The sequence below is a fragment of the Carassius auratus genome, chromosome 19, assembly GCF_003368295.1.
Source record: "Carassius auratus strain Wakin chromosome 19, ASM336829v1, whole genome shotgun sequence".
NCBI classification, from domain to species: Eukaryota; Metazoa; Chordata; class Actinopteri; order Cypriniformes; family Cyprinidae; genus Carassius; species Carassius auratus.
The window spans coordinates 522,501-534,651 of NC_039261.1; the positions used below are offsets into that span (position 1 = coordinate 522,501).

At 40.0% G+C, this 12,151-nt stretch overlaps 2 protein-coding genes across 3 annotated transcripts in view; one reads left to right on the forward strand and one right to left on the reverse strand.

Moving 5' to 3' along the window:
* LOC113119087 (nuclear receptor subfamily 1 group D member 2-like) overlaps positions 1–6,971 on the forward strand; it is a 12,597-nt gene extending 5,626 nt beyond the window's left edge. For both annotated transcript variants that reach the window (XM_026288277.1, XM_026288278.1), the window contains 4 exons: positions 2,923–3,560; positions 3,634–3,819; positions 4,379–4,589; positions 5,016–6,971. In XM_026288277.1, coding sequence (XP_026144062.1) covers positions 2,923–3,560; positions 3,634–3,819; positions 4,379–4,589; positions 5,016–5,212 — 1,232 coding nt within the window. In that variant the 3' untranslated portion in view covers positions 5,213–6,971. The remainder of the gene's footprint in view (positions 1–2,922; positions 3,561–3,633; positions 3,820–4,378; positions 4,590–5,015) is intronic.
* A 1,888-nt stretch (positions 6,972–8,859) lies between these two features.
* Positions 8,860–11,829, reverse strand: LOC113119089 (tripartite motif-containing protein 16-like). Its single transcript, XM_026288279.1, has 6 exons — positions 11,151–11,829; positions 10,623–10,718; positions 10,279–10,512; positions 10,050–10,197; positions 9,870–9,911; positions 8,860–9,468 (listed from the first exon to the last, which is right to left on the reverse strand). The coding sequence occupies exons 1-6, from the start codon at positions 11,724–11,726 to the stop codon at positions 8,942–8,944; spliced, it is 1,623 nt and encodes a 540-aa protein (XP_026144064.1). The 5' UTR covers positions 11,727–11,829; the 3' UTR covers positions 8,860–8,941.
* Positions 11,830–12,151: the final 322 nt, after the last annotated feature.

The window sequence follows — 12,151 nt, forward strand, 5'->3', positions numbered from 1 at the left end:
ACAGACAGACAGACAAGTAGTTAGATTGATAGCTAGACAGACAGACAGACAGATAGATAGATAAATATATATATAGATAGATAGATAGATAGATAGATAGACAGACAGATAGACAGGCAGACAGACAGAGAGCTAGACAGACAGACAGACAGTCAGAAAGAGAGACAGATAGACAGACAGACAGATAGATAGACAGACATACAGACAGATAGTCAGATAGAGAGCTAGACATAAAGACAGACAGACACAGAAAGAGAGACAGACAGACAGACATACAGACATTTAGACAGACAGACAGATATATAGATAGATAGATAGACAGACAGACAGACAGACAGACTGATAGATATAGATCTAGACAGACAGACAGACAGACAGATATATAGATAGATGGATGGATGGATGGAAAGACAGACATAGAGAGAGAGAGAGAGAGAGAGAGAGAGAGCTAGACAGACAGACAGAGACAGACAGAAGGACGGACGGACGAACGGATGGATAAATAGACAGACATATAGATAGATAGATAGATAGATAGATAGATAGATAGATAGATAGATAGATAGATAGATAGATAGATAGATAGAGATCTAGACAGACAGACAGACAGATATATAGATAGATGGATGGATGGATGGATGGATAGACAGACATAGATAGAGAGAGAGAGAGAGCTAGACAGACAGACAGACAGAGACAGACAGAAGGACAGACGGACGGATGGATAAATAGACAGGCATATAAATAGATAAATAGATAGATAGATAGATAGATAGATAGAGAGCTAGACAGAGAGACAGACAGACAGACGACAGACAGATAGATAGAGAGCTAGACAGAGAGACAGACAGACAGATAGATAGACAGACAAACAAACATACAGACAGACATACAGACAGATAGACAGACAGATAGATAGAGAGCAAGACAGAGAAACAGATAGATAGACAGACAGATAGATAGACAGACAGACAGACAGATAGATAGATAGATAGATAGATAGATAGATAGATAGATAGATAGATAGATAGATAGATAGATAGATAGAGACAGACCGACAGAGAGACAGATAGACAGACAAACATACAGATAGATAGATAGAGACAGACAGACATACAGATAGATAGATAGATAGATAGAGAGCTAGACAGACAGACAGATAGATAGATAGATAGATAGATAGATAGATAGATAGATAGATAGATAGATAGATAGATAGACAGACAGACAGACAGACAGACAGATAGATAGATAGATAGATAGATAGATAGATAGATAGATAGATAGATAGATAGATAGATAGATAGATTTAGAGGTAAACAGACAGACAGACAGACAGACAGACAGACCGATAGATAGAAACTAGACAGATAGACAGACAGACAGATAGATAGATATAAAGTCAGACAGACAGATATAGAGCTCGAAAGACAGACAGACAGACAGACAGACAGACAGATAGATAGATAGATAGATAGATAGATAGATAGATAGATAGATAGATAGATAGATAGATAGATACATACATAGTTAGATAGATAGATATTATATATTATAGTTATTATTATTATTTTTGTTATTTGTTGTTGACTTTTACTTGTTTCTCGTTTGAAGAAAAAAAGGAGAAAGTATACATATACTTAATTATTTTACGAATCTGTTTTTGTTTTATGTATTATATAATTGTTTATTCCTTATTCATGTAATGTACAATGCTTTGGCAATACTGTGCAAGTCATGCCAATAAAGCTCATTTGAATCTGAAATTTGAATTTGATAGATAGATAGAGAGCTAGACAGATAGACAGGCCGACAGAGAGACAGACAGACAGATAGATAGACAGACAGATAGACAGATAGAGAGTTAGACATATATACAGAGAGACAGATAGACGGACAGACATTTAGACAGACAAACAGACAGACATATAGAGAGACAGATAGATAGACAGACAGACAGACAGACAGACAGACAGACAGATAGATAGATAGATAGAGAGACAGACAGACAGACAGACAGATAGTCAGATAGAGAGTTAGACATATAGACAGACAGACACAGAAAGAGAGACAGATAAACAGATAGACATTTAGACAGGCAAACAGACAGACAGAGAGACAGACGGACGGACAGATAGAAACTAGACAGACCGACAGAGAGAGAGACAGATAGACAGACAGATAGACAGACAGACAGACAGAGAGAGAGGTAGACAGAAAGACAGACAGAAAGAGAGACAGATAGACAGACAGACAGATAGAGAGTTAGACAAATAGACAGACAGACACAGAAAGAGAAGACAGATAGACAGACAGACATTTAGACAGAGAAACAGACAGACAGATAGAGAGACAGACAGACAGACAGACAGAGAGATAGATAGATAGATAGATAGATAGATAGATAGATAGATAGATAGATAGATAGATAGATAGATAGATAGATAGATAGATAGATAGATAGATAGATAGATAGATAGAGAGCTTGACAGACAGACAGACAGACAGATAGATAGATAGATAGATAGATAGATAGATATAGAGCTTCAAAGATAGACAGACAGACAGACAGATAGATAGATAGATAGACAGACAGACAGACAGATAGATATAGAGCTCCAAAGATAGACAGACAGACAGACAGACAGATTAGATAGATAGACAGACAGACAGACAGACAGACAGACAGATAGATAGATAGATAGATAGATAGATAGATAGATAGATAGATAGATAGATAGATAGATAGATAGAGAGCTAGACAGGTAGACAGACAGACAGATAGATAGAGAGCTAGACAGACAGACAGATAGAAACTAGACACAGACAGACCGACAGACAGATATATAGATAGATAGATAAGATTCAGCAGAAGTGTCAGTCTGTTGTAGTCTGTGAGCTGACCGTGTCTGTGCTCCTCAGCTGTGCGTTTCGGCCGGATTCCCAAACGAGAGAAGCAGCGCATGCTGCTCGAGATGCAGAACGCCATGAACAACATGATGAACAACAGCCATGACAACCAGCCTCTGAACGAACAGACGTCAGCCACCGATGCATCTCCAGAGCAAAGCGGCCCGGGCCCTTCCTCCCGCTCCCCCTCCACTTCCCCCAGGAGCAACCGATCCGAATCCAGCCCTGACCTCGAGCTGATGAGCTGCATGGATACAAGCCAGAGCTCAGACTCTTCCAGTGCCACTGACAGCGGGGAGGAGGAGGTCATTGGCACAGTGACTAGAGCGCAACAGGAGACCTTCATGTACAATCAGGAGCAGGCCAGAGTGCCTTCAGAGGGCCCCAACAACTACAGCCATTGCTCAGAGAAGACTCAGGAGGTCTGGAACCAACAGAACAATGCCTCCTCAGAGAGCGAACTAAAGCCCCCATCAGGCAGTGCTCCACGGGGGCCTGAAGACTCGGGCTGTCCTTTCAGACTGCCCAACAGCAGCTCCGCTGGACCACCTCTGAAGAACCTCTCTATGAGAGCTCATAATGACAATGACACACATGTCAATGGCAGCTGTAGTGTCCCAACATTTGCAAGTGTTAACAGGATGCACCTGGTGAGTTACGTAGAGAACCCATACCAAAATTTCAGTTGAAGTCCATACAAGTACTCATGATTCTCATTCACAGGTTTGCCCCATGAACACATCGCCCTATGTGGATCCTCAGAAGTCAGGTCACAGTATTTGGGAGGAGTTCTCCATGAGCTTCACCCCAGCTGTCAGAGAGGTGGTGGAATTTGCAAAGCGCATCCCAGGATTCAAAGAGCTGTCCCAGCACGACCAGGTCAGCCTCCTGAAGGCCGGCACCTTTGAGGTATGAACAAAATACAACACAGTCTCCACACAAGGGTCAGACTTTAACGAGGGCTTGTGCCAAAAAAGCCTCCAAAATGAATAAAAATGCCCCATAAATTCAAGACAAAGGGGCAAAAAAATTCCCCTGCATTATTAAACAAAGTATCAGAGTCACTGAGCTGTGTTAAGTGCATGCTCGCGACTTCCCTCATCATAAACAACACAGTGCAGATACATTAATACTGAGATACATATAATTACAATATAAAGAGCAATAATCTAATGTCATATTAATAATGGTCAATAATCAATAATGTCATATTGCAGCCGGATTCGGAGCTTCTGTATTTTTACATGTATAATTTAGATTTTTTTTTTTTTTAAATTGTAGCCTATTGTTATTGACAACAGTTTAAAATGTTGTTAAAAGTAATTGACATTATAGACAAATATTGCCCCTTAATGGAGAAGTTAATTTCTGACCCTACACTGAATTAAACCGTCTTAAATCATTCCTAAGAGTCCTGTGAATCGAGCGGATAGATTTCAGTTTGATGGGTTTCTTGTTTGGTCTGTAGGTGCTGGTGGTGCGCTTTACATCCCTGTTCGATGTGAAGGAGCGCACGGTTACATTTCTGAGTGGCAGGAAGTACAGCGTGGAGGCGCTGCGCTCGATGGGTGCTGGAGATCTCCTCAACTCCATGTTTGACTTCACAGAGAAGCTGCAAGCGCTGAACCTCAGTGAGGAGGAGATGAGCCTCTTCACAGCCGTAGTGCTGGTGTCTGCAGGTATTAATGTCATACCATTATAAGACCATAGTTTTGTATCTGAGATGGGGTTGGGCAATTAGAAATTTGACCAAACATTAGAATTAAATCATAACACTCTGGTCCTCTTCGTTTGGGAGTCACATTTGGCTCCTTAGTTGTCAAAAGTGACCGGAGCCTTGAAATGTAAATTCTTTATTTTTAAAAGGAAAATATATTTAATACATTTTTGTTCAATAATATTGTTTTATTATTATTCAGAATTAATTCTAATTAGCCAATTTTTTTTTTTTTTTTATAAACGGATTCCCATTGTTTTTTAGACATAATGTCTTCATTTTATTAGGTTTTGCTTTAAGATATATATTTAAACATTATAAAAAACGACTTATCCCTAATCTGAGCTGAAGCCTTGACTTACTGTGTTACATGAATTGTTTCCCATAGATCGCTCCGGTCTGGAGAACGTCAACTCGGTTGAGGCCCTTCAGGAAACTCTGATTCGAGCTCTGCGCAGCTTGATCACCAAGAACCACCCGAACGAGATCGCCATCTTCACTAAACTGCTCCTCAAACTGCCGGACCTGCGATCGCTCAACAACATGCACTCTGAGCAGCTCTTGGCCTTTAAGGTCCACCCCTGACCACCCATCAACCCTCATAACTGTGGACCACACACCCCATCCATCTCCAGAGCCTCCTTCCTGCGGCCCGTTTAGCCAGTGGGGAACTGTTATTACTCAGTGCCCCTTTTCTGACACTTCGCCCCATGACTTTCAAAGCACTGCTGGTTAAATATGGAGGTGGAGCGGGGGTACAAGAATTAATTATACTGTAAAATGCCTGTATTGTACTGTAAAACGCCTCTGCTCATGCTAAAGCACACGACTCGCTGATACAAACTGGAGGGGTTTCGTTGTAGATGCTTACAAGAGTTTGTACGATTACTCGGTTCGTGTGTGCGCAGAGGCATCTTGAATTAGTTTTTAGATTTATAAATCTGCCTGTGCAATAAGTGACGCGTTCACTGGTTTTGTGATTGTTCCTTGTTGGTCTTTTAATACTTTCAGAGAAGAGGACGTAAAGGTATCTGTGGCATGTATGAATGCTGTGTGTTGCTAAGGGGAGATTATGAAGGGATATTCCCACAAACAAATGAGAAAATAATTACATGGAGCACAGTTTGGCATTCTTTCTAATTCGGAGAGAAGAAAAAAACAAGAAGCACCAACTAAGAAAAAGAAGAATGTGGAAGAAGAAAAGCTGCTAATCTGAGCTTTATTGGCAGAAAGACACAGGAATGTTTAATGGATAGATCTATTTTTATAGTCTGTTTTCTGTCTTAAAATCTGTAGTTAAATGCTGAGGAAGCCACACTTAGGCCTGAAACATTATGTAAGTATGTGAACACAAATGCTTCTTGATAGAGTGGATGGCTGCGTTCCAAAATGCATCAAAATCTAATGCAGTGCGTGTCACGCTGATGTTGTGTGCAGTGGACACTGACATTGACACTGTCTTTTTACAGTTTTCTCTTCCAGGTAAATGATGGAGCAACAGTTTGAAGAGAATCTTGCTGAGCAATTTAAAGTTAGTTCAGCTGGTGACACATTTATAGCTAGCTACCTGACTAGTGATGCATTTGGTTTATTGGCACAGACATATGAAGTCGACTGTTGTCCGCTTGAGTGTTTGTTACCGCCAAGATTCAGTCAGACCGCAGGCTTGGCCAAGCATTTGTATTCTTGCATAGAGTATGTGTCTGATTGCGTATGGTGCATCTGTGTAGATGTCCTGATTCGTAGGGCTTTTAGTAATGACAAAGTGTGTGATGATGCTTAATGACAGAAGAGGAGTAGGACAGAAGGCGTTTTATCACTATAAGATTTGTGAATGCTGATGGGACTCAAAGCCATCCACAGTGATGTCATAATGTCTGCATTTATATTTCTTAATTTCTCTTTTCTGAATGATGTTTTTTGTTTTTGTTTTTGGGTAAGTCTGTTCAGTGAATGTTCTTGTAGAGTTATTGTTTCTGTGTGATCAGCTGCAGTAAGCAAATAGTGTGGATACTCAAGCACCGCTGGACCAGACAGGGAGAGGAAACAGGAAATGCCCCAAAACTCCACCGAGTAACACCGTCAACGCCTCTCATCACCCCGCCAGCTCTGGGCATCTGAAATCCTCTCGGGTCGGTTCTGATATCAAAGCTGCTGTAGATGAATAGTCACCAAAAGAAGTATGTTTGTTTGGTGTTGGTGTTCCTCACTCAGTGTCATTGATGTGTTGCCATAATCCAGTCTGTCAGTTTTCTTCTGTGAAAGTTAGATTTCTATATATCTATATATAAATATATAATATAATTAAATACATATTAAACAAGAAAATAAACAGATAAATGCTGAACTCATTCTTTCCATGCATTGTCATTTTTGCACCTGTTTGTCAGACGTACAAATGTACAGACAATCCACTGATTACTCTGCATTATTAATTTCACTTGTAGCACCCCCTGTAGGTATTTTATTTATTTTTTGGTGGGGTTGGGTGGGGGGAGGGTGTTCTGTGATCTACTTCAAGTTCCAGTAAGTGTCGATGTTATTTTTTGCATTATCACTGGCTTATACAGTGTGTTAAGTCGTAAAGAATTAACAACAGCAGAATGTTTAATTTTCTACTAGTTTTGCAACTCTTAACATATCCAATTCTTTTGATTGCTGTCTTGCTGGAACTATGTACAAAATCTGAAGATTGGAAAATTAGTCTGGGACAGAGGTTTCCAATCCTGCTCTCAGAAAACCCCTTTCCTTCAGAGTTTAGCTCCAACACATGTCTGGAGATTTCCAGTGATCCTGAAGACCTTGATTAGCTGCTTCAGATGTGTTTAGAGCTAGACCCAAACTCTGCTGGAAGCTGGGCCTCCGGGAAAACTAGAGTTTTCAGAAAATTAAAAAAAGTTGAAATTAAAGATATAATTTGTATATTTGGGATTTACAGTAGGATTTTATTTCTTGTTCCAAAGGATGCGCTGATTATACCCAAATCTATTTGCAGAACGAACTGGAGCACCTGCAGGACCTTCTTTAGCCCACAATATATCCGATATGTCTCCTGGGGGATCTGCTAACATAACGTCAATATATCCTCTTCCCTTTTCCTAACTTTTCACTGGTTTAGGAGTTAGTTTTAGCGCTAAAATACTTACTAAATAAAATACTAAAACACGTATTTGTTGATAAAGAACATATATTTTTTACCAATATCTATTTTCAGTGATAATTTAATGAAAAAATTAAATTAAATAATAAAAATAAATAAATAACAACGGGGTTTATAAATGTCCCCCTGACAAACTTTAATAATCTATAATTAGAGGAGAACACATTTTATTATATGGGGAAAAAGACAAGATTGTTGCATGGAGCACAACATAATATCATTGAGCTTTACACAATGTATTGAAAAAATATAGAAAGACAAACTACTATTTTAAACCATTTAAAAGCTGAGAAAAATGCCTATAAATGAATATTAATGACTCTTAATAAAGACACAGAAAGGTCTCATTCTGGAAAATGGTCCTAATGGTATCTGTTCTTGAACTTAAATGTATTTTTCTCTGTTCTCTGTATAGTCTGGTCAAAGCTGAAGTCACAGAAAGCATTAGAGCGCTGGCAGCCGGACACAGAGGTGAGTTCTTCTCAAACACATTACACTGAGTGAAGTCACATTCAGCTCTGCTCCGACTGAAGCATCTGCTTTAACCAACATTCATCAGCTGTTAAACTCTGCTTCAGAGGCTTGATTTGATCCTTTTGGAGAGAGATTAGTGAAGATTTCAAGCTGAAACATCTTCAGACTGGATGTTTGTGAGTTCAGAGAGAGAGAAAATATCTGTATATTGTATCTTGCAGGAGGAATATGAAGACTCCAGCGGAAACGTGGTCAACAAGAAAACTTATGAGGATCTGAAGCGACAGGGTCTTCTGTAGCTCAACAAACAAGAGTCTGAACACACAAAACACTCACAGCGTGAATACTGAAGCAGAAATGTGAAAGAGTTTCGTCCTCTTGTGTTTCCCACAGTTTGGGAGAAATTTGATTTGTCTTTTTGAGAATGAGCAGTTTGTACATTTGTATTACTCTTTCATTATTCCTTGTTTTTGCATTTGCTGTCTTAAATATGAAACAGAGACTTTCATTAATCAATCAAGTTTAGTACGTTGTGTTAAAAATGTTTACTTGAGCAGCCTGCTGTTTTTAACCAGTCTGGAGGCTTTAAACCTGTGTTTTGCCCTGGAGGTTTATTTACCATGCATCTCAGAGTTGCCATATAACTGTACAATGTGTAGATCTCTGTATAATCTAGATAGTTATAATAGTTTTACTGATGATTGACGATCCCATACATTAAACCCAGGATATAGCGGCTGAGTGAATGTGGTCTGGACTGTGTGGATGAGGTTCATTGAGTCAGAGACGCTGTAGAAGGACAGAGTTCCTGCTCTGTGATCCACATACACTCCTATTCTCCTGCAGCTGGAGGAAACAGGGAGTTTAGTCTCTTTGTTATCGTGCCAGAATGAGACGCTAGAGGGAGAGCAGCGCAGTCTCCAGGACTGATCATTATATCCAAACACACACTCATCACCAGATCCCTTCCTGCTGATGCTCTTATATGACACTGATATATCCACACCAGTCCCACTCCACTCCAGCTCCCAGTAACAGCGTCCACTCACACTCTCTCTACACAACACCTGAGGATAATAACCATCAAATCTGTCTGGATGATCAGGATACGGCTGAGCTGTGTGAGTGTAAGTCACCAATCTGTTCCCTTCAGACAGACAGAGACGTTTCTGTGCAGTGTTTGGATCCAGAGTGAACGGATGACGATCTGATGAAGAAACAAAACACTGTAATCAAGAGTAATCAATCTTATTTATATCTTATCTATAATAATGTAATTTTTAAAGAGTGTTTTGATCTATCAGAGTTGTGTTATGATGTTCATGAATTCACTTCAAAAACTGTTCTTCTCACATTCAAAGTTTTCATCTGGAGTGTTTCATGTCCAGATTTTGCTTCTCTCAACTTACTTTCATGTTTATACCAACTTTATTTAACAGTGAAGCCAAATCCCTTTTTATCTATTTTGTGTAGCTGAACTTAAAAAAAAAAAAAAAAAAAAATTGTCCAGATTAAAAAAAAGAGCTTTTATCAAAAATTCACAGTAAACAGCAGTATGAATGTATTGCAGAACTAAAGTGAGTGTGATTGTGTTTGTTAGTGACTCACATTGTAGGAAGTCCTCTCTGCTCCTGGGAACAATGTTACTGACTGAGAAAATAACAGATATAAACACTCAGAGAGAAAATGAGACCTGGATCTATTCCTTAGACATTTCTCACATTTTCTTTATGATATTAGATGATGTTTGTCTCGTTACAGAGAGCAGATGAATCTCTAATATTTTACCAGATATCTTTTTCATCTCCTCTTTGCAGAAATCCTCCAGTTTGAGTCTCAGCTGACGGACAGATTCTCTCACTCCATCAAAAGAAAAGAGGAAACTGACAGAGATGTTTTCTGTAGATTCAGGAGGAGCTGAGAGAGACTGAAGACTCTGCAGGAATAACAACACACACGACTCAAAGACCTGATTATCTCACACTGTCCTCAATAACCTGCTCTACAGTTGGGTTACCTGCAGGAAATGGATGTGATCGTCTGTGTGTGAAAGCTGCTCCAGCTCAGTGTTTCTCTTCTTCAGATCTTCAATCTCTTGCTCCAGTCGCTCCATTTGTCCTTCAGCTCGACTCACTGCAGTCTTTTCCTGATCTCTGATCCGCTGTGTCACCTCAGAGCGGCTTCTCTCAATGGAGCGGATGAGCTCAGTAAAGATCCTCTCACTGTCCTCCACTGCTGTCTGTGCAGAGCGCTGTTAGACACACATCACAATCAGCTCTTACTGCTTCCTCACAGCGGCTTCAGTGGGACTGAAAGAGGAGTCAAACTGAGTCTCAAACTTCTCTTCTTCTCCAAACTCACCTTATGAGACTCCACAGCGTCTCTCAGCTGCTCAAGATCTTTCTGTCTCTGCTGGATTCTCTGCTGGATTTCACTCTGTGTCTCCTTCAAGTGTTTCTGGAGGAGACATTCAAAACAGCAAACCTCACATATTACACAAAGCTATTACAAAATCATGTAAAATTGTGCCTGTTTGATTAAAAATATCTTCTCTACAGAGTTTCTCAGAGTTTTAAGATAATTAATTGAATTGAGTTTCCATGAAGTCCTCACATATGAAGGAGGGCATATGTTTATTATCATAATTATTCAAGAATTAATGTGAAGGAATGGACAAAAACAATAACTCTGGTGCATGTACAGTTATAGCAGAAATCTTGAGCGATGTGTCAGAGGTGAGTAAAGTTGAGCTCATGCTCTAATGCACAGAGTCATGTAGTAACTCTCAATGGGAGAGTAGATCACATGATGCACTCATGATCAGCTGCAGACTGCAGTGAGGAGAAACACTTGAAGGGTCAGAATTAAATGTGTGATTTCAGTTCATACCTCTTTCTCTGTCCTCTCTGCTGCAGTTGACACAGTCTCGTGGTTTTTATGTTCATCCATTGCACACAGCATGCAAACACATTGCTGGTCAGTACGACAGAAAACCTCCAGAAGCTTCTCATGTTTCTGGCAGATCATCTGCTGCAGTCGTCCAGTGGCATCAGTCACTTTGTGTCTCTTTCCTGAACGAAACTCTTCATGACGCTCAAAGTGAGTTTGACAGTAAGACTCCAGACACACCAGACAGGACTTGACAGCTTTGTGTTTTCTTCCAGTACAGATGTCACACTCCACGTCTCCAGATCCAGCAGGAACAGCAGCTTTTAGTTTGGTCTTCTTCAGTTTCTCCACCACTTCAGCCAGTATGGTGTTTTTAGCTAAAGCAGGTCTTGGACTGAAGGTCTGTCTGCACTGAGGACAGCTGTAGACTCTCTTCTGATCCTCTTGATCCCAGCAGTCTGTAATGCAGCTCATACAGTAACTGTGTCCACAGGGAATGGCCACAGGATCCTTCAGGAGATCCAGACACACTGGACAGCTGAACTGCTCGACTGAAAAAACACTGGCTTCAGCCATTTCACTGTCTACAGCAATACAGACACAAACAACAGCTCAACAGAAGAACAGTTTCAGTTTCTTTTAACTGAGTTTCCTGGTTCTGTGTTTGAGAGACGTGTGCAAAACAAGTGTGTCTGTAAATCTGAAAACTCACATACTGAAATGTCCACTAGGGGTCAGTCTCATACAGAAACTCAGATAGTTAGTGTAGTGAGAACACAAAGTGGGATAAACACCTTTACAAATAATACTGCATCCAAATTACTCAGCATTATTAGAAAGCTAAAGAGTTTTATTAGGGCTTGAGCTAAACTCCACGAGACAGTGGCCCTCCAAGACCAGAGCTGCTCAGACATTTAGAAAAATATCATGTTAAATAATTAGTAACACTTTAGAAACTGTTCCATCATTAATGATGACGAACTGGTCTCGTCAATTCACTT

Excerpts from the sequence above, each read along its gene's own strand:
- LOC113119089 (XM_026288279.1), bottom strand. The coding sequence starts at position 11,726 with ATGGCTGAAGCCAGTGTTTTTTCAGTCGAGCAGTTCAGCTGTCCAGTG. Across the intron at positions 9,912-10,049 it reads GGAGATGAAAAAGATATCTG|TCAGTAACATTGTTCCCAGG; the intron begins GTAAAATATTAG and ends TTATTTTCTCAG. Across the intron at positions 9,469-9,869 it reads CAGAGAGGACTTCCTACAAT|ATCGTCATCCGTTCACTCTG; the intron begins GTGAGTCACTAA and ends TTTCTTCATCAG.